The sequence below is a fragment of the Chiloscyllium plagiosum genome, chromosome 35 (genome assembly GCF_004010195.1).
Source record: "Chiloscyllium plagiosum isolate BGI_BamShark_2017 chromosome 35, ASM401019v2, whole genome shotgun sequence".
Lineage (NCBI taxonomy): Eukaryota > Metazoa > Chordata > Chondrichthyes > Orectolobiformes > Hemiscylliidae > Chiloscyllium > Chiloscyllium plagiosum.
Window position 1 is genome coordinate 24219648 of NC_057744.1, and position 23418 is coordinate 24243065.

At 40.4% G+C, this 23418-nt stretch overlaps 1 protein-coding gene across 5 annotated transcripts in view; it reads right to left on the reverse strand.

Moving 5' to 3' along the window:
• Nucleotides 1–23418, reverse strand: part of opcml (opioid binding protein/cell adhesion molecule-like) — a 2226798-nt gene that overhangs the window by 40855 nt on the left and 2162525 nt on the right. For all 5 annotated transcript variants that reach the window (XM_043676830.1, XM_043676827.1, XM_043676829.1 and 2 more), the window contains one exon: nucleotides 19180–19331. In XM_043676830.1, coding sequence (XP_043532765.1) covers nucleotides 19180–19331 — 152 coding nt within the window. The remainder of the gene's footprint in view (nucleotides 1–19179; nucleotides 19332–23418) is intronic.

Here is a 23418-nt window from a genome sequence, read left to right on the forward strand (position 1 = left end):
GCACCAAGGGCTCAGGTTTGATTCCAGCCTCAGGCTACATGGAGTTTGCATATTCTCCATGTGTCTGCGTGGGTTTCCTTCCCACAGTCCAAAAATGTGTAGGTTAGGTGCATTAGCCATGGGAAGTGCAGTGTTACAGGGATTGGGTGGGATTTTCTTCAGAGGGTTGGTGTAGATTCGATGGGCCAAATGGCCTGCTTCTACACTTAAGAATTCTATGATCAGCACAGTCAGGAATGCTGATGGAGGAGAAAGCAAACTGAAAGGTGGGGAGTTAGCCTTCAAACAGTCAAGGTTCTCCCTGAGGGGCATCCAGCTTATCCAACTTGTAACTAAGCCAAAAAGGTTTCAAATTTGATAAGCTCTGGTCTTGAATTCAGGAACATAAAAACGAGTATTGGAACAGCAATGGTTCCATTTTCTTCTATCCCTGGAAAGATCCCTGAAGTAAGAGTTGGTGATTTTGTGAGAGAAAGAGAGAAAACATGAAGTGACTTTGAAGCAAAGATTGGACTCAGTAAACAATCTTTTCTGCTTAGTTACTGACCGAAGCTTACCAGAAGATGCACACCTCAGTAATGTTCACATCATCAACGCAATATGCTACAGCAAAAGTCAACTTCTGCTGAGAAACTTGGCAGGAAAAGGAAATTGGAATGAGAGAAATTAAACAAAATGTTTATCATTGTATTTCTGCGGTCAGTGGGGCTAGGGTTAGTTTGTCTCTTAATGAAAACCAGGGAGGATGATGTCCTAATTTAGTGTTTGCAATGTTGTGTCTTTTTGACAGAAACTACAATGGAAAGATGAGAGAGATAGTCTCAAAAAGCTCAACAAGAGAAGGAATCTTTGAATGATTTCTGGTGATAAAGGGAACATATTTTGGAGAGAATGTATTTAAACAACCAGAAATAGAATTAGTTTCAGAGGGCTGGAACAGGGAACATAGAACAGTACAGGCCCTTTGGCCCTCAATGTTGTGTCGATCTTTTATTCTACTCTAAGGTCAAACTAACCTACGTACCCTTCATTTTACTATAATTTGTATGCCTATCCAACAGTCGCTTAAATGTCCTTAACGTATCTGACTCTACTACCACGGCTGGTAGTGCAGTCCACACACCCACCATTCTCTGTGTAAAGAACCGAGGTCTGATATTTTCTCTAAACCTTCCTCCAATCGTGGTAAAATTATGCCCCCTTGTCATAGTCATTTCTGCCCTGCAAAAAAGTCTCTGACTATTCACTCTCTCTATGCTACTCATCATCTTGTATACCTCTATCAAGTCACCTCTCATCCTTCTTCACTCCATTGAGAAAAGCTCTAGCTCCCTCAAGTTTTCTTTGTAAGCCATGCCCTCCAGTCCAGGCAGCATTCTGGTGAATTTCTACTGCACTCTCTCTAAAGCTTCCATATCATTCCTATTATGAGGCGACCAGAACTGAGCACAATATTCCAAGTATGGTCTAAACAGGGCTTTATAGAACTCCAGCATAACCTCACAACTCTTCAACACAATTACCCTGCTAATGAAAGCCAACACACTGTAAGCCTTCTTAACAACCCTATCAACTTGGCTGGCAACTTTGAGGGATCTATGGACATGCAACCCAAGATTCCTCTGTTCCTCCACACTGCCAAGAGTCCTGCCTAAAACCCTGTAATCTGCATTCAAATTCAACCTTCCAAAGTGAATCACTTCACACTTTTCCAGGTTGATCTCCATCTGTCACTTATCAGACCAGTTCTGCATCCTGTCAATGCCCCAGCGCAACATCTCTCCACACTATCCACCACTCCATCAAGCTTCGTGTCATTCACAATCTTACTAACCCACCCTTCAACTTTCTCATCCAAGTCATTTAGACAAATCACAAAGAGCAGAGGTCCCAGAACAGATCCCTACAGAACACCACTGGTCACCAAGCTCCAGGCTGAATATTTTCCATTTACACCACTCTGCCTTCTTTGAACCAGTGAATTCTCTATCCAGTCAACCAGATTTCCCTGTATTCCATGCCTCTTTACTTTCTGAATGAGCCTACTATAGCGAACCTTATCAAACGCCTTCCTAAAATCCATGTATACCACATCCACTGGTCTCCCTTCATCAATGGGTTTTGTCACATCCTCAAGGAATTCAATAAAGCTTGCAAGGCATGACCTGTCCTTCACAAAGTTATGCTGACTATCTCTAATCAAACTATGGTTTTCCAAGTAATCATAAATCCTGACTCTCAGAGTCCTCTCCAATAATTTACCCACCACAGACGTACCAGTGACTGGTCTGTAGATCCCATGATTACCCCTATTCCCTTTCTTGAACAAGAGAATAACATTTCCCACCCTCTAATCATCAGCACTACTCTGGTGGACAGTGTGAATGAAAGATCATCACCAAAGGCACAGCAATCTCTTCCGTCACTTCCTGTAGTAACCTTAGGTATGTTGTGTCTGACCCAGTGGCCCAGGATACTGTACTGATGTAACTATGCAAAAGTGCCTACTAGTTGAAGCCCAACTGGACTTCAGATATGCATTACCGTTGGCTTTGTCATCAGAAAATGCAGCAGGGAATGCGATTGATGTGGACATCCTTGCTAGGTCGAGTGAGCTTGGGGGACACCATTTGAGTGAAGGCAAATGCACAGCCTCATTCAGGACAAATCCTGAACAGGGGGACTGACAGCTGGCTATAAGGAAGGCACTCTAGTGTCAAGTAATATGCACATGTAAATAAAGGGTTACTTGGTGATGGGACATAGGCCTCAGTGGAATTATCTTAGAAACTAAAAATTTGAAGTTAGCGATACATTGTGGAAAGAAGGCACAAATTGGCTAGTTAATAGATTTTGTGTCCTCATTGCTTGAAGGGAGATTGGGTGAGAAAATCATTCCTACATTGCTCTAGCTCCTTGCTGAACCTGAGCTCCCTGTGAGAGCAGTTCCTTGCTTGAAATATAGAATCAATTAATTTATCCTGTTACATCATGGGAAAACACTTTGAACAAAGATACTTGCAAGGAATGGAAGATTGTGTGGAAAAAAAGTAATCCATTGATAAAGATGATTTCTTTTGTTAATTTACCACTTTCATAAGGTGAAACAAATGGCCTTGGGCACAAAATATAAACAGCTGTTAGATCAGAAGTAATGTTCTTCTGAGAAGGTGAGCAATTAAAGTAACAGAGTTTGAGAGTCTGAGTTGTTACTAGGAGAATCATCCAACACTGACATCCTTGCTGTGCACAGCATCTACTCTGACCTTCTCAACAAACCTATTTCTAAGGAAGGATACACATTTTCTAAAAGAAACAGTAAAGATGAAATGGGAGTCCATGACAACATTGAATATCATCCAGCCTGCCTCTTTAGATTTCAAACTTTCATATTTGATTTTGCCAGGAAGTTACTTGGATATATTCAGCAAAGCTATTACCTTTCAATTTTGACCAATATCATTGTTGACAGTCAACAAAATTAATTCTGAACAGACTGAGCTTAGGTTTCTCAGTCACTGCAGGATATCAAAGCAAACGTTTGTTTCTAATGCACATAAAGGCCACAGTGCATCTCATTTTGTTTGCCACCTGCTAAGAATATGAAGTTGTTTCCACCACTCTCGCTGATGCCTCAAATGTTCAAATATTAGATTCAAATCATAGATATTCTTAATGTCTATTCTTCTCAGTCACCAGGTTTTCACCTGTAGTTGCAGTCCATTTTTGCATAAAACTGCACACAAAATCAATTTGAAATCTAAATAATTACAGAAATGTATCTGTTTATCTTCCAACTTTTTCTGTTCTGTTTTTAACCATGCCAAGCGTGGCATGGTGGTTCAGCAGTTAATACTGCAGCCTCACAGCACCAGTGACCTGGATTCAATTCCAGCCTCGCGTGACTGTCTGTGTGGAGTTTGCACATTTTAGACGTGTCAGTGTGGGTTTGTTGTGGTTTTCTCCCACAGTCCAAAGATGTGCAGGTTAGGTGGATTGGCCATGGGAATTGCAGGATGGGGGGGGGGGGGGGGGGGTGCTTTGGTTTTGGTGGTGGGTCTAAGTAGAATGCTGTTCAGAGGTTCAGGGTGGATTTGTGGGCAGCAAGGTGGCTCAGTAGTTAGCACTGCTACCTCAAAGTGCCAGGAACCTGGGTTCAATTCCTGCCTTGGGCAATTCTCTGTTTAGAGTTTGCACATTCTCACCACGTCTGTGTGGGTTTGCTTTGGCTTCCACTCACAATCCAAAGATGTGCAGGTCAGGAGAATTGGCCAGGCTAAATTGCCGATAGTGTTAGGTGCATTAGTCAGGGGTAAATATTGGGTAGGGGAATGGGTCTGGGTAAGTTACTTTTCAGAGGGTCAGTGTGGACTTGTTGGGCTAAAGGGCCTGTTTCCATACTGTATAGAACCTAATCCAACTGCTTCACTGAAAGCCACAGGACTGTGTGATTTTAAGCAATGTGAGCTCGATATGTCATCAAAATTCTATCAAATGCACTTAATAGTAGATTGTGTGGGTGAGTCAGTGCACAATTTTGGATCTTGTTGAATTTTATTTTCAAACTTGAAAAGGAATGCTTCACACTAATTGCAGATAAACTGTAAAAGTGTGAAGTCCAATTAGTGAGAAACCACAGATGGCTATATGGTACAAAATGTGCTGTATCTATGCCAAGCCTGCAAGATAATGACTTTTCAACAACTTCCATAACACCAGCCATTTTGTTGTCTGAAAGCCAGTGTGCTAATAAATTAGTATGCAGTATAAATTAGCTCACTTTGTGTGAAATAGGATTAAATGGTTAATATGTTTTCTAGTAGTGCATCTAACAATGTAGAATTCTTGAAGTGCAATCTGGCTTCCAATTCAGTTTAAGTTAATTAATAAATTATTACTTCTGCACATCCAATTAATCATGTGTGTCTGTTAATCATTTCATAGTTTTTTGTACATTAATAGATCAAACATAAGTTTTTTTTTTCAAAACAACACAAGCAAAATTAAACTATAAATTTGTTAAAATAAATCAGATGTGATATTCATATCAGTGTAAATGTATAATGATGAATTATGAGGATATGATGGCTGACTACTGTCTACTTTAAGGTAACAAGTTAAGCACAATGAAAATATTGCATATATTATAATTGGTGGAAATTACAAAAATAGCCTTCAGTGTTAAGAACATTTTAATTAAGAATAAAATTTATGTCCAAATATTATTTTATTCAGAAGATTTTACTGTTTATTTATATTTGACTATCATTTTACATTTTTTTAAAAAATTACTCTCCATGACAATTTTTTAGAACTGAGATTAAAGGCTGACATACACATATGATAGGCTGGTCCACTCCTATATTTACTGCTGAGAACAATGCTGTCAAAATTTCTGTGTTTAAGATGAGAATTTGATCCACACTAGCTTATTTACAGATGCCCATGCTCTTGCACAATGCTGACAAAAATTACAGCAAAGCCAAATTTCAAAATAAAAACTATCAACTGTATTTGTTGCTAATTTTGGAACCCAACCAACCTTTGGATTATGGGATGAGCTCAGGGTGAATGAGAGGGTGTTGGCTATCCATTCCTCTATGCTACATGCACTCCATTCATATCACACCTGGTGGGGCACACGATACCCTGCCCTAAGAGAGTACCTATCAAGTTGATGCGGCACAGGACCATAAGATATAGGAACAGAGTTAGACCATTCGGTCCATTGAGTCTTCTCTGTCGATATGTTTCTCAACTCTATTCTCCTCTCTTCTCCCCATAACCTTTGATCCCTTTACTAAGTAAGAAATTATCTAACTCTTTCTGAAATATGTTCAATGAAGTTTCCCCCCATAGCTTTCTATGCAATGAGTTCCAAAGATTCACCACCCTCTGGCTGAAGGAATTTCTCCTCATCCCAAGTTTACATTTTGACTGACAGCTCAGAATGGTTCTTCAAGTATTAGCTGCCTCTTGTTGGGGATTATTAAAGGTTTAAGTATTTGAGGGAAATTTTCTTTTGATTTATCTTTCATGATTTTTTTTAATGTCGTGAGTTATGGGTATTTCAAACTTTATTTAATCTCAGTCTGGATCCTGAGATCAATCCATAGTCGATCTTGGATGAGTTGGCCTGGAGGTTGTAAGGGTAAAAGGTAGTGAGTGGGTTGGCATGAGGAGTTTAACTTGGCATGGAGGGTGCAAGAAGCAATTGGTGGATGATGGTACAGTTGACACAAAGATTATGAGTAGCCATTGAATGTAGGTGAGGGCATGATTTGACATGGTTAAGACATGAAGTGTGGGTGTCATTAATAATTATAAAATAATCCTTGGGATAATGTCAATAAACAGTTATTGTCATGCATTGAGAAGATTATGTGAATACTCATTGATACAGGCACTCTTCAGTTTTCATTTCTTAAGGGCTAGGAATTTATATAACTTCACAGTATGAAATTTTTATTCCCTCTCACTGACACAGGCAGTTTTTATTTATTTATATCTTCAAAGGGCTGAATACTTGAGTAATTTCACAGCTTGATAGCTTTACAGAAGATATGAAAACTTCCATGTGCTTTTACAACCATGCTTAAATAAAAACTCTAAGGCTAAGGACCTTGCTACTTTGCAAAAGGCCCTGTCTGAATGGTCCTGCTGAGTTCTTGTTTCTTTTCATGTGTTGGTGCTTTTGCCTGCCTGCAAGAATAGGATCTGCCAGAAATGAGCAATCAACTTCTGGATCCAGCTGTAGCTTATGATTGCTAAAGGTAAGTGGAGTGTTATGATCTCAGGTGATGATATCTTTGGACGATTGAAATCCCAGAGCGAGACCTTGGTTGGTAGATCATAAGTTTCACTTTTACCATTTGTTTAACTTGGTGCTGATTCACTGAACATAGTTAAAAGACGCCAAACATGCATTTTCAAACAAGAAAGTGGGTGGCATGGTGGCTCACAGTACCAGAGACCTGGGTTCAATTCCAACCTCAGGTGAGTGTCTGTGTGGAGTTTGTACATTCTCCCCCTTTCTGTTTGGATTTCCTCTGGGTGCTCCAGTTTCCTCCCACAATCCAAACACGTGCAGGTTAGGTAAATTGCCCATAGAGTTCACGGATGTGTAGGTTAGGTACATTAGTCAAGGGAAATGTCAAGTAATAGGGTGGGAGAATGGGTCTGAGTGGGTTACTCTTCAGAGGGTCAGTATGGACTTGTTGGGCTGAATAGACCGCTTCCACACTGTAGGAATTCTACTCTATTAAGAACAGATAAATCTATTACACATATAATTGATGGAAAAGAAAGTGACTGCAATAAATGATACAACCACTAGTTGAAATAGACTTCATATAAATTGCAGAAATAGAGCTTCAACACTTGCGCCCTCTCCAAAGCCCCTGACTGATACTCAAAGCTGAAGTAACACCTGTCTCCATTTTAAAATTCCTTGGAACAAGTGCAATTTGTTCATTTTTGAGAAATCTTCGCATTTGCTCAATACTATTTCTTTAGTCTCTACCTGGGATTTTTAACCAAACTGCTAACTCACTTCCTTTCTTTCTTAACATGGGCTCCTTGAATTGATTTCCTGTAGCTTCTCTTTCTAGAGATTTTCTCTGACTGAAATAAAGGCACCCAGAACTTCTGCCCTGTCAAACTGGACTGTCTTAAACTAGTTTAACTACTTGTCTCTGAAAGAAACCTGGACTAGATTAATATTTTTTCCTGTCTTTGTCTCCATACCTAATCAGAATCCTTTTTGATAGGCAGCTGTTCATTTTTTCTTCTATCCTTTGTTCTAGTGCATTAAGGATTTTAACAACCCAACACCACTCTCAGAACTCATAAATGAAACCAAATCTGTCTCTTTCCCTTCTTAACATCCACATTGTAGAAATAAAAAGCAAACTTAAAGCAATATGCCATTTCTCCACTTTAGAAGGTAAGCCTCCAAATGATCATAGTGATATATCATGAAGCTTCATCACAGGATTCTCAAATCATCTAAAAATTTGAGGCCGATTGTAATAAATGTGAAAACTGTGAATGTCCATCAGACTGACAGCTGACAAACTCTAACCAAAAAAATCACCATGTTAATTTGTATTTGTTAAACATGAAATTTTTAAAATATAGGTTATCAGAAAGCAATTTTGTAGCTCCTGACACCAGAGGGAACATTTGCGAATGTCAGACCTTCCTCAGAACACTGCACATGGTAATTATCACTTGTCACTTGGCTCTGGCATTTTGCGACAAAGAAAGACATATCCTACTTGAACTCCATAGGTCCATGTCTTGTACCGTTCTGTTCATTGGACATGAGAAAGTTTGTCTAATAAGCTTTAATTAATTTGGCACACAGTTTCCATGCTAAAGAATCATTAGATCTGCATGTTGTTCAGCAATTAGTTCAGGCATGGAAGTGCAACAGCTCACAAGCATAGCAACAAATCATTGTGGACTCTGCTGGTTAGTGCTGGAGTAGTTAACCTCTTCCTGCTCATCTAGGCAATGTTCATCCCTTAAACAAAGCCATTATAATTCTTGACAAAAATATATAGAATGCTCAAAATGGGTGGACAAATTTAACAACAAATATCTAATTTCAGGTTCTGTACTGACTGGTGATCATTTCCAAAATCTCAGTGAATGGAATAGATTGTGTGTCACAATTAGGGATGAGCAATAAATGTTCCTTCAGCCAGCGACACTGATCTCTCTTCAACAAATTAAAAATGGACATTCTGTAATACTGTGACAAAGGTAAACTGTCCTTTTTTCTTCATTTGGCCTGTCTAAAGTCTTTGATGCCATCTTGCTGTAATGACACTTCACTGTCACCTAGTTGGGTGAGGCTGCACTTAGCTGGTTCCATTCTTATCTGTTCAGTCAGAGCTTGAAAATCCATGGTTTCTCTTCCCATTCTTCCCACAACATCTGTTTTCTCTGGCATCGAGCATTGGTCAAGTTTGGTTTATAATTACATACTGCCCATCAGTGGTACCAGTTTGAAAGGGCATTGTTCACTTCCATTGGTGACACTTAGCTGTACTCACTCCCAACAAACTCCCCCCCCACCCCCAACTATTTTTATATCATCAGACTGCTCGTCCGCCATCTTGTACTGAATGAGCAGATTTCCTTCACCTAAATATTGGGAAGTTGGAGCCATTTTCAATGGTGCTCGCCACAGTTCCTTCATCCTGACTATGTCCTTGTTTCTGGGAGCTGAGGCTGAACCAGACTATTTATGACTTTGACATCACATTTGACCCAGCAATAAGATTACATCGCCTCCATAGCTAAGACGGCCTATTTCCATTTCTAATACATTACACGACTCTGTCCTGCCTTAGTTCATCAGCTTCTCATCTGAGGCATTAAGACTTTGAGACTTAACTACGCTAACACACTAAGGGCTGCTTCCCACATTTTATGCTCTGTAAACATGAAGCCATTTAATACTCTCCTGCCAGTGTCCTATTCACCAACATGTAGACATTCAGTGTATAATTCTACAGGCTAGCTGATGGCATCACAAGAGGTGACATCATATTGCATGACAGTGTTTGAAACATCTTTCTCCATGATCGTCATGCAGGTGTCTCTTCTTGCTCTCTATCTAATGTGCATAACAGCTCTGGGCTTCTCCCCATCAATCTCGGAGAGCTTAGAAAAGGTTCCTTTTCTACATTAGCTCCAGGTTAAGAAATGTCTCAGATTTTAACATCCTCATTGCTTTCAAATCACTGCATGGCTTGTCCTCTTGATCCCAAGATCAGACAACTCCTTCAGCTTTCCAAGGTAGCTAACATCCTCAAATTCTGATCTCCTAAGCATTCAGTTTTATAGATCCATATTTGATGGCTCTGCCTTCAACCACCAAGAGCTTAAAGTTTGGAATTCTCTTCTTAACTTATTTTCCACCTTTTAAGATGTGCCCAAAAAACAATATTTTGAGGAAGGGCTGGATATTTAATAGCCTGTGTTTGGTGAGTGGGAACATATTACAGCCTGGTTGCTAGAACATGACCCTCCCAGTTGGTCTTGAGCTCACTTTCATATGGAGGGTGGTTGATCAACCTGACAGGAGAAAGTGAGGTCTGCAGATGCTGGAGATCAGAGATGGAAATGTGTTGCTGGAAAAGCGCAGGTCAGGCAGCATCTAGGGAACAGGAGAATCGACGTTTCGGGCATTAGCCCTTCTTCAGGAAAGGGCTGATCAACCTGACAGCCTGCCAACTATATGTACGTCAGTTACTAGCAGTTAATAGAGATTGTAAGAACTCAATTGACCCTGATAATACACTCATCATGCCAAAATATTCCTGGTGTGGGAAAGAGTGGGCAGGCTGCTTTCTTTAAAAAAATTGTGTTATAAAAGGCTGGGAAGAAATGTAGGCTTCATTGTTAGTGCGTATCGTTTGCACATATGGGACACCCATCCCCTGAGAAAAAGTACTCAGCCTCCACCTACAGACTTTCCTCAACCCTTTCTTGCATCTTTCAATTTCTTCTCAATTCATGACTTAACTAAGTCTGGGACTCAATGGTGGCTCAGTTGTTAGCACTGCTGCCTCACAGAATGAGGGATCAGGGTTTGATCCCTGTCTTGGATGACTGTCTGTGGGCATTTCCACAACCTCTCCATGAATGCTTGGGTTTCCTCTGGGTGTTCCAGTTTCCTCCCACTGTCCAAAGATGTGCAGATTAGGTGGATTTGTCATGCTAAATTGCCCACTGTGCCCAGGGATGTGCAGGCTAGGTGTATTAGTCATGTGAAGTGCATTAGTCATATGGAGATAGGGTGAGGAGGTGGGTCTGGATGGGATGCTCTTTGGAGAGTTTGTATGGACTCGGTAGGCTGAATGGTCTCCTTCTACAATGTAGAGATTCTAAATGCTTCCTGCAGTACTGTCAGTGCCCAAGTGAGGAGCAGATATGCCACAACTTAGTAAAATAGCACTCTCTGCAGCACAATCTGACTGTGGGCCAAGCATCTTATATGTCTGTTGGTTCACTCCTCAATGGTCTGTCTGCAGAATTTTCTTCTTCCTCTGTCTCAATACTTTCTTCTGTGGCTCCATATTAAGCTTTGTTGGAAATGCAAATCACCTTGGAATGCATTACTGTCCTAATGGCAGTTTATATATAGATTAAAGTCATAATAATGGGCGGGAGCTGGGAGGAAATAGGGCAGTGAGTGGCTGTAAGCTAGAGTAATGGTGGGAGAAAACTGTATGTGTGGACAAGGTTTGGTGAAATTGGAAATGGAAGAATGGGTGTTTAGGTGAATGGAGGTGTGAAGAAAGAAAGACCGGTCCAAAGATGTGCAGGCTAAATGAATTGGCCATGCTAAAATTGCCCATAGTGTTAGGTGCATTAGTGCATAAGTGGATCTGGGTGGGTTACTCTTCGGAGGGTTGGTGTGGACTTGTTGGGCTGAAGGGCCTGTTTCCACACTGCAGGGAATCTAATCTAAAAAAAAAGTTGTTTTCTCCCTTCTGTGTGTCTTTTATACTCTTAAAACTCTGTTCAGCTGAAACAGCTGTCCAGAGAAGATAACCCATTACCTTCCCCTCACATTGCAGAAAGCAGCTCCCTTTAAATTGTTTAAGTAAGTTAATCCTTTCATAACTGAATCTATCGTTGCATCTTGCTAAGCAGAGAAAAGCAAAACAGGGGCTTGCACTGTTTGAGAATGGACTCCTAAATGGTAGAAGGGGTTGCAGCAGCCACTGCGGTAGGGAATCTGTGTCAATGCCATGTACAACAGGAGAATTTCCAATGGATAAGCCACAATGGTCAGAACATGGCGGAAATCTGTCAGGGCAGAACAAACAACAATGTAACCAAAACAGTGGGAAGCGGTGACTGGGGAGACTGTTCCCAACCGACAAATTTTAATTGTTGAAACTCTTCCTGAGGCAGTCGGATGGAAATTAAATCACAGCTGGTTTACTGTACTGTCACCACAGCTGGGACAGCAAACTCTGTAAGGAGTGCAGTATTTGGCAGGAAGGAGCAGGTAACCATCAGAAGTATATATAAGGAGGTATAACACAAAGCATTCAGAATGTTCTAAACACAAGAATCAGGCAGAATGGAAATAAGTGGCACTTGTTTTAATTGTGTACAAAGCATAAAGGTTTTAATAATATTGGCCAGACTTTTCTAGAGCATCCTAGAGCAAGCAGGGAAACCAAAATTAGAGTTCCCAAAGGCAGGTCGAAACTTGAGTTCAGCTTTCCTGACTTTCATTGTTGGGAAACTGTTTTCCACACATTAGCATGTCCTGAATTACCATTACCATCCAAGATCATTGGAATTGCATTCAGAAGTGCAAAATGGGCAGCATTGGTGGCACAGTGGTTGGCAACACTGCCTCACAGTCCCTCACAGGGACATGGGTTTGATTCCGGCTTTGTTGACTGTATGGAGAATGTACATTCTTCCCATGTCTGCATGGGTTTCCACCGGGTGCTCCGGTTTACTCCCACAGTTCAGAGGTGTGCAGATCAGGTGGATTTTCCGTGTTAAATTGTTATGTGGTGTCTAGGATGTGCAGGTTAGGTGGGTTAGCCTGGCAAATGTGGGGTCATGGCTGAGTCTGGGTGGGTCAGTGCAGACTTGATGGGCCGCGTGGCCTCTTTCTGCACTGTCGGAATCCTGTGAGTCTAACTTATTAGCTTGAAATTGGAAACGTGTGCTTAGAAACCCAACTATATATCTCAGGTATGTAGTGCTGGGGTGTACTTCCTCCTGATGAGTATTAACTTCTCCCATCTATTGCCTCCTTCAAAACCAATGTACTTCTTTGGACAAACTTCTATGATGTCCGGGGTGAAGCCTGATGGGTCCAACAGGCCTGTCCTAGTGAAAAATATCATTGACTGAAGTCAGCCAACCTGATGGGATGGACAAGCAGAGCTAAACTCAAAAAGGGCCTCAACTGTAAAGATCAAATTTTTGGTTGTGTACTTATACTATCCATTAGTCAAAAGCTTCCCAGCTATGTATGTTTTCATAGCCGTGATGAAAGACCAGTGACCTGATAGTGCATGAGTTGCTGAGTATTATGGCTCCTTTTCTGTTTTATGTATAATCCTTGCAAGATGTGCACAGAGGCAGGAGCACTGTGGTATTATTACTGCTACATTGGTAGCTACAATGAAGTGTCAAGAGATGAATTGTACATGAGGCATCTGATGGAGATGCTTGGCATCCAACCTGCTGTGTAACAGCTCTCTGCAGAGCCTGATGAAAAATGTCACTGGACTCAAAACATTAACTCTGTTTTTCTCTCTACAGACGCTGATAGACCTGCTGCATTTCTCCAGCACTTTCTGCTTTGTTTCAGATCTCGAGCATCCACATTTCTTTGTTTTATTTTCGAGAATCAGATACATTTGGTATTCAATAAGACAAAATCAGTAAATGTAAACATAGTACAAGTAGGTAATACCAGAAAAAAGGCAAGTGGAAACTTTGATTTTGTACTTCAAGGCATGAAACACAAAAACAAGGAGCCATTAGTGAACTTCTACACATGACTTAAATTGTAGTTGGAATAATGATTTGGGCAACTCTGATTGCATGGTTATCATTAGACTCTGAATTCCAGATTTTTATTGGATTCAAATTCCACCATCCACTATTGTGGGATTGGAACCCGGGTCCCCAGATCATCACCTGGCTCTCTCGATTAACAGTCCTATGAAAAAATACCATAAAATGCTTCCCATGGAGGTAATATAGAATTTAGCATAATGATTGGGAAATATTAAGGAAAAATTGACGAGTTCGTTTACACTGGAATGTATGACATAATGAAAAATTCGCAAAGGAGATTTTAAGGACTTAAGCATTTGAATTAAATTGCAGAAATTCAATTGTAACAAGCTTTGGATGATAGCCAAAGCCATATGTTACAATACTTAAACAGCAGCAAATTAGACACATCGATACATGTCTATTTCACTGTGAAGCAAATTCAGGAGCTCCAACAAGGTGAAGGCTTCATCCAGCTTCAGCTGAAACAAAAGATTCTTTGCAGAAGTGGTATGAGGAGAGTTGGAGCTAATTAAATAAGTGAGGTGGGCTAAAGCAAATCTGAAGAGTATTGGTAGTATAGTTACAGCAGTGGTAGTACTCTCAATGAACACTGCCAAGACAGAAGTAGAGTGTTTATGTCATCACAGAAACCCTACAGTGTAGAAACAGGCCATTTAGCCCAACAGGTCCACACCGACCCTCCGAAGTATAACCCACCTAAACTCATTCCCCTACCATATTACTTTAGATTTTCCCCTGACGAATGCACCTACCCTGCACATCCCTGAACACTAGGGGCAATTTAGCATGGCCAATTCACCTAATCTACGCATCTTTGGATTGTGGGAGGAAACCAGAGCACCTGGAGGAAACCCATGCAGACAGTTTATTGACCAACATGGGACTAAGAAGCCAACGGTTATCACACAGAAGCAGGAATGTAGAGTTGAGGGCACAATTTCAATGAGAAGGAGTTGGATATAGCTCTTAGGGTTGATGGATTCAAAGGATATGGAGGAAATGTGGGAACAGGCTATTGATTTGGATGATCAGACGTGATCATAATGAATGGTGCAGTCGGCTTCAGGGGCCAAACGGTCTCCTCCTACTCCTGTGTTTCTATGGAGCAGGCTATAAAGGCTGAATAGCTTATTCCTGCCCCAAATTCAAATGTTTGTATAGAGAACTGTGATAATAGAAAGCAAGCTAAAGAACATATTTGGGGCGATGGAAAGATGCAGTTTTGCAAAACAAACAGGAAATCGAAGTTAGAGAGAGAACAAACAGTTACAATTATTAAAAATAATGCAAAATATTGAGCTTTTTTAACTGAATAAGAAGAACTAATGGAGGATCTAATCATTGTCTCCAATATCATGAAAGATTTTCCAGGGATAAGAAATGAAATATCATAAATTGTTTAAAAAAAGAAAGGCAATATTACGTTTTGAATTGCTTTGTCTTTTATTTTTATGTGGGATTTTAATCGCCCAGCTTTCCTTTTTACGAGTTACTGGCGCAAAGTAAACCCTCAGTAGTAAATGTCAGTTTTTCTTCCCTGTGCACCACATATTGAGGTGCAAAGGAGGGAACTATGAGAAAGAAAGAAAATGTTGAATGGGTTTTCTTCCTGGGTTTTAATTTTTGCAGTATAGTTTAGTTTATAAAATCATGAAAGACATGGAGAGGGTGAATAGCCAATGTCTATTTCCTTGGATTGAGGAGTCCAAAGCTAGAGGGTGCAGGTTTATGGTGAAAGGAGAAAAATATAAAAGGGACTTAAGGGGCAACTTTTTCACACAGTGAGTGGCGCGTGTATGGAATGAACTACCAGAGGAAGTGATGGATGCTGGTACAAATACAATAGTTAAAAGGCATCTGGATGAGTATATGAATTTGAAAGATTTAGAGGCAAATGGGCAACACAGTGGGACTAGATTAATTTAGGATATCTGGTCGGCATGGACGAGTTGGACTGAATGGTCTATATCTCTGCTGTACAACTCTTTGACTCTGTATATGCCTGATTTCCAAACTCATTTTTTTCCAGATCCATTCCTCATAAAATACATTCCCAATGATAACTGAAATTGGAACTTTGTTAATTTGTAAGCCTGAGGTCAATGAGACCAAATGGCTTACTGAACATTGAACAGCATTTCTGTTCACCAGTGAGGAGCAAAAGATAGGAGAAGCTTGTCAGTTACAATGCTGTTAATTTATTAAGCAAAGTAGTAAGTCAACCACTTACTTTTTAATCTAATTGTCTGACAGCTTCTACATTCTTTACCATGATCAACTCTGGGTCCCTCATGTAACGGTAAACTAAACTGCTGATATGTTTCATCTTAATCAGCAGTTCCATCTGACTCAAATGGTTCTCCATCATACCAAGTGCTAACTTAAAAATTAAGTTAAATTTATGTTAAGTTAAGTGAATACCATTCAGAATACAGAAACCTACGTAAGCGAACTGGGAAGAATAACTAAAATTGGACAGAGTTGATAATCAATAGAAAAAATTAGGAACCCGAGGATCACAGATATAATCTCTCAACTCATCTTACCAACTATTAGTGTTCCAGTAATGGAATGCTGGACAGATTCTGAGAAAAGTTGAAAAGAAATGGGCAAATCAAAGCCTTGACAAGATCTCTCCGATCTCTGCCATAACCTTGTCGGAAGATCAACAGAAATGATGCAAACACTAATTTAAATTGTTCATCTGCAGTTTCCACTGAGCTTCAGAAAACACCACGAGGGGGTGATCAAACAATGTAAACCAATGTTTTTCTTATTTTCTTAGAGCTTGCAACCACTAGTTTCCCTACCAGCCCTTAATCCTTTAGGTTTTTTTTGTGGTGCAATGTTCCTGTCCCTTCCTCTGGTCTAGAAGGTCTGAATTCAAGCCCGACCTGCTCCAGAGGTGTGTCGTAACATCTTTGAACAGGTTGATCAAAAATGGCTGTACACTGTGGAATCATTAAAAGCAGGAAGTGTATGCTTATTTTTCAGTAAAGAACCTTTAGTTTTAAAGCTAAAGTATTTGGGAAAAGACATGATCCACAGCCTTGGACATCAGGTTAGATCGAAAAATAATGCAATTTTATGGAAGTTAATTATTGTTAAGTTTGAACAGGTAGCACCAACAAACCTTGAGGAGAAGAAATAATTAAAAACTGTTTCAAAAAGTACAATTCACCACAACTTCAAGTTTATGCTGCTGCAAAATCTGATGTGCTTGCTTCTGGAAGATGGAATTTGTTGATAGATGAATAAACGCATAAGTATCAGATCAATTGAACATCCAAGGCCACATAACTCGGATGTAAAAAAAAAGGAAACTCAAACTGCTGAGTTCTTTCAGTCAGCCAGCATCAAAGTCTCAACATATTTCCAATCCAGTAAACGGCCGTTCTCAATGAATAGAAAATGTTTGTTTCCAAAACAAATGGTTACCTCGAGAGGTGAAAACGCACTTGTTCTGTGATTGCAGTAAAATTAAACAAGAATGGAACCTGGTGTTTTTGGTTTTCTAACCTTGTCCATGTCCATTTAAAAATTTACAGATATTCATAACTTTTCATAATGAAATCACGGCACTAATAAAAATGTTAAATTTCATCAGCTAGAACAAATGAACTAAACAGAGCTTAATTTGCTCCACTGAAGTAGTTATCAACTAGTTAATGTTACCATTTCTGGACCAAAAGGCAAGCAAAATCCCAAGTTTCACAATGGAACAGAATGTTGGAAAGGGCCATGTGTTGACTACTTTCTTGCCAGCAGGCTTGCTGTGCAGCAGATTCTTGCAGTAGATAGTGAAATCTCTCCAACAATCTGGTACTGACAATATCACACTTCTGGCAAAGCAGAGAAGACTTTACAGTCAGTCACATACTCAACATTAAGCTTGTTGTTTTGATCAAGGAAAGGAAAAAGTAAAAGGTATTTTAAATTAAAACCTGTATTATAACAGACTCAAATAAGTTACTTTCTGATGAAACAACAATGTTGAAGCAATGGTCTTGTCCAAATAGAGATATGTGATCAAATGCCCAATCAGGATAAGTTGTCAAACATCATCTGCTATGCTCAGTGGTTAGTAAATATGAGAAATAATCTAGAAGCAAATCAAGGATAGAAATGGGCTATTCCATGAGTAAATAGAGGTCAGTGCCAGTCAGCAAGAATTGCTTAAGGAATCAAACGAGTTTATTTTTAACTTGCATCACAAAAGAGACTCCCTTAGGTAATTTGAAAAACTGGATTTTGAAGGCTTGTCAATATGGACTCAATCTGTGAAACTGGTTCTGCATTCACAAGGGGCGTGTTCTTCTCAATTTTTATCCTATGAATTCATATCTCAGAGAATTAACATTTCAGCCTTTCATATTTTCTTTGTTTGTGATATAGATATTTAAATCCCAAGTAGATTATTCAGCAGGTCAGGGTAGTTCTCAAAATATTTAGATTTAAAGGATATTGCAACTTTGATGGACAAAATCAGCAATTATGTTTCACTGCGCATAAAGATATGTGATCAAGGGGTTGACATTTTTTGAGGAAAGGCATAAAACCATTAAAATTAATCTTAAACTGCTCCTTCAGTGAGTGTTCAATTGATCAGATTCTAAAGATATTAAGTCTTTCTTGTAGTCATGTTGACCTGTATGTTATTAATATTAATGCATTCAAATTCAAAAAGCAATTCTTATAATTTTCCAGATCCTAGCTGGATGGAAGGAAACTGTGTGATATTGAATAAAAATTCAGAACGTTAAATGAATACTGAAATGATTACAATGAATAGCAAGAATAAGAAACTTTTACAGTAGGACTCCAAAACACAGTCATGGAGCTAACATACAGCATATATTAAAATTTACTCCCCCAGAAAAAAATGTATTGGTGAGGAGAAAATAACAATGGACACAATTGCTTCGCAAGCTACAAATGCTTTTCGCTTAATAAAGGTTGCTTTCTCAACTGCATTGAGATAAAACAGTAAGCAACACAATTAGCAACTCTTGTACATACTTCATAAATTTCTATCATGCAATAGAACACTAACATTTTGTTCGAATGGAATTCATAAAAGTAAATCATCCTGCAAAATAGTATATGATACAATTCTATTAAATATTCAATGTGTAAATCACTAACTCTTCACCTCCGTAGGCATGGTTAAATTGAAGCTAAATAAAAATTATAGTGCATTTTGTGAAGCAGTCTGGTAAAAATGTAATTATTTATCCAATTTATGAGCTTGTCCAATAAAAGTCTAACATTAAAGATTTAATTTTATCAGAAATCATTCAGTGCCTGTAAAAAAAATCTGTGAATATGCCCCATAAGAGATAGCAGCTGCGTTTAGAGGAAAAGATAACACTACAGTATGTTAACAGTGCAATCCCTGTCAGGTAACCAGGAGACTGGAGAGTAAAGTACTATTTCTCTATTCCTGTGAAATTAATGCAAGAGGACAATGAGAGTCCCCTATTCTTGGGATGAAGTATAATTAGTGTCCCCTTTTTGTGACCTATAACTACAATCTTGAAATTTTCAGTTTCAAGTCAAACATCTTACATGATAAGCAACTTTACTGCTGGTACCTACCGAAGAGGAGGACACTTGTATTTGAGGTGCCAAGTTTGTTCACTGCCACACAGGTGTAATTTCCATAATCCTCTTCAGAGACATTAAAAAATGTAAGCATGGACCGGTCCCCAGTTTTCTTAATTTGAATACCATTGAGTCCATTAAGAAGCCTGAAAATTACAAAAAAATAACTATTTAGTTTGACTTTTGCATTATACGTAACAGATTATCACTGTTCTATGTGATTCCTCTCCTTTACCTCTGTATTACAGTTAGTGGAATGAGTTCAACCAAGTGGTCCTCAATTGGACCATGCAATTGAAAATATGCCAACCGCAGCCTCGGTTCAAGATTTGGAAGAGCTTTGCATTAAACATGAATCTCTTTACCTATTTTCATATCCAACGCCATAATGTATTGAGTATATTACAAGTTATAATGTATTTATAATATAGTAAATACATTAGTTTGAGTCCTCATAGCAACAGAAGCTCTTTGAAGTTGAATTGCATAACCTCAGGTTGCAGTATGTGTTGTAGTTCAGTGTACAAACTCTTTCCCCTATGCTGCGTTGGATTGTCAGGTTTCACCAAAAAAAAAACCTTTCTTCAATCATTCAAGGGTGGCATGGTAGCTCAGTGGTTAGCACTGCTGCCTCACAGCACCAGGGTCCCAGGTTCGATTCCAGCTTTGGGCGACTGTCTGTATGGAGTTTGCACATTCTCCTTGTGTCTCCGTGGGTTTCCTCCGGGTGCTCCGGTTTCCTCCCACAGTCCAAAGATGTGCAGGTCAGGTGAATTGGCCATGCTAAATTGCCCATAGTGTTAATTGCATTAGTCAGAGGGAATTGGGCCTAGGTGGGTTACTCTTCGGAGGGTCGGTGTGGACTTGTTGTGGCCAAAGGGCCTGTATCCACACCGTAGGGAATCTAATCTAAAACACGCTGTTGAGAGGGTAGGGGGAGCTGAGAGGTTGGTAAACTGCCAAAAGTAGTCTTCACTCAGATATGGTTTTTTTTGCTGCCGACTATTTCAAGCCAAGAAGGCATGTTGGAATACTTGGATTTTGATTTCTTCAAGTGGCATTAACATATTAAAAGCAGAACCATTGGGATCACCTGGCTCTTCCTTTTTTAAGAGTTTAACCATAACAGAGTTGACAGAGGCCAACCTGACAACAAATGCAAGAGGAAAACATGGAGGCCAGGATGACAAAGGAATGGTGGTCATAGATTACAAAGCATTGCTAACTTTATTTAAAAGACAAAATACTTCAATTAGTCCAATTAAATGACCAATCATGATTAACCTGTGTTTGGTTTGATCAAGTTTCTAAATTCCTCAGTTTAGATTATTACTTGTTAAACAAAGACATCTTTCCAAGAATGCCTCGTTCTTCTTCCTGATGAAGGGTTTACGTCTGAAATGTCGACTCTCCTGGTCCTTGGATGCTGCCTGACCTGCTGTGCTTTTCTCGTGCCACACTTTTCAACTCCTCTTCTTATCATTCATTAAATTAAGAAAATCTGCCTTCCATTCCTCGTCTGGCCTATATGCACGCCATCCCCACAGCCTGCCTCTTAACTACGCTTTGAAATGGTCGCAGCAAATTGCTCAGTTCAAGAGCAATTCGGGGTAGGTAACAATCCTATCCTTGCCGATAATGAATAATTTATTGTTCATCTACCATTATACATTCAATTTCAATAAATTTGCAAACATTTCAACATCATAATTCCAAACAAACTCATCTCTATCCTCCAAGACCTAGGTTTCAGCTCCTCGCTCTGTAGCTGGATCCTCAACTCACTGCCCCATAGATTGCAATCAGTAAGAGTAGACAACAAGACCTCTGCCACCATAATCCTGAGCACCAGCGCCCTGCAAGGCTCCGTTTTTCAGCCTCTGACGATACTCCTTATACACTCACAACTGTGTGGCAAAGTTCCATCTCAAATCTATTTACAGGTTTGCTGACAACACCAATGTTTTAGGTTGGATCTCAAACAACGATGAGATAGAGTACAGGAAAGAGATTGAGTGCTTAGCGGCATGGTGTAAAGACAGCACTCGCTCCATCGACATCAGCAAAATGAAGAAGCTGGTTGTTGACTTCAGGAAATGGAGTGGAGGGCAAGTCCCTGTCTGAATCAATGGTGCTGAGGTGGAGACGGTCGCGTCATATTCCTGAGAGTGATGATCACCAACAGTCTGTCCTGGTCCACTCACATCAACATGATGGTCAAGAAAGAACAAGAACATTTCTCCTTCCTTCGGAGGCTAAGGAAATTCATCACATCCACAAGGACGCTCTGACCAATTTTTATGAATGAGATATTGAATGCATCCTATCTGGATGCGTCAGTGTTGTATGGCAACTGCTCTTCACACGACCGCAAGAAACTACAGAGTTATGAACACAGCCCAGTCCATCACACAAACCAGCCTTCCAGCCATTGTCTACATCTGTACTTCATGCTGCCTTGGGAAAACATCCAACACAAACAAAGACCCCTCCCACCCCTCTTCAATTGGGCAAAAGATATAAAAGTTTGAATACATGTGCAATTAGATTTAAGAATAGCTTCCTCCCTGCTGTTGTCAGACTTTTGAATGGACCTTAATGCTGATCTGTCTCTCTCTCCGCACCTTCTCTGTGGCTGTAATTTTACATTCTGTTTTGCTCCCTGATGCATTTTGTAGCATACGATCTGCTTGTATCGCATGCAAAACATAATTTTTCATTTTATTTCGGTACATGTGACTCCAAAATGGAGGCAAAGTAGGACATTTCAGCCAGAGCGCTCAGTGGTTAGCACTGCTGCCTTACAGCACCAGGGTCCCAGGTTCGATTCCAGCCTCGGACGACTCTCTGTGTGAAGTTTGTACATTCTCCTGGTGTCTGTGTGGGTTTCCTCCGGGTGCTCCGGTTTCCTCCCACAGTCCAAAAGATGTGCAGGGCAGGTAAATTGGCCATACTAAATTGCCCATAGTATTATGTGTATTAGTCAGATGGAAATGGGCCTGGATGGGTTACTCTTCGGAGAGTCGGTGTGGACTTGTTGGGCCGAAGGGCCTGTTTCCACGCTGCAGGGAATCTAATCTTATTCACTCCATCCATTTCTTTTTGCTTTTATTTCTCTTTTGTGTTTATTTTCTCTTCTTTTTCTCGGTGACATCCTGAACTCCATGTTTCAGGACATACCCAGATTCCTAGTCTTAGTGAGGACTCAGACCCTCAACTTCACCACAAACCTGGGAAGTGTCCTCTTGGCACGGCATGGTGTTCCTTTGGCCAAGCCTGGAGGTCTTTTAGGCCCAGTCTGGTGGTCTTTCAGTGGCCTGTGGCAGTCTTTCAGCCCAACATAGACCTCCAGTCTTGAGGCGATTCTAGAGTGGTCTCCAGGTTTCAAAAACTTCAAGCTGAATCCTGGCACAGATTGGAATCAAGGCATGGCACATACTGGAATCAAGACCTGGCACAGACTAAAATCAAGGTGTGGCACGGACTAAATCAAGGCCTGGCACAGACTGGAATCAAGGCCTAGCACAGACTGGAATCAAAGCCTGGCACAGACTGGAATCAATGCCTAGCACAGACTGGAATCAAAGCCTGGCACAGACTGGAGGCAAGATCTGGCACAGACTTGATTCAAAGCCTGGCACAGACTGGAATCAAGGCCTCGTATGTACTAAGCTGAAAATGTGTTGCTGGAAAAGCGGAGCAGGTCAGGCAGCATCCAAGGAACAGGAGAATCGACGTTTCGGGCATAAGCCCTTCTTCGGGCATAAGCCCTTCTTCAGGCATAAGCCCTTCCTGAAGAAGGGCTTATGCCTGAAACGTCGATTCTCCTGTTCCTTGGATGCTGCCTGATCTGCTGCGCTTTTTCAGCAATGCATTTTCAGCTCTGATCTCCAGCATCTGCAGTCCTCACTTTCTCCTCGTATGTACTAAATCAAGGCCTGGCATGGGCTGGAATCAAGGCCGGGCACAGACTAAATCAAGGTCTGGCACAGACTGGATTCAAAGCCTGGCACAGACTAGAATCAAGGCCTGGAATGGACTGGAATCAAGGCCTCGCATGTACTAAATCAAGGCTTGGCATAGACTGGAATCAAGGCCGGGCACAGACTGGAATCAAGCCCTTGCATGTACTAAATCAAGGCCTGGCATGGACTGGAATCAAGGCCTGGGACAGACTGAATCGAGGCCTGGCACAGACTAAATCAAGGCCTGGCACTGACTGGAATCAAGGCC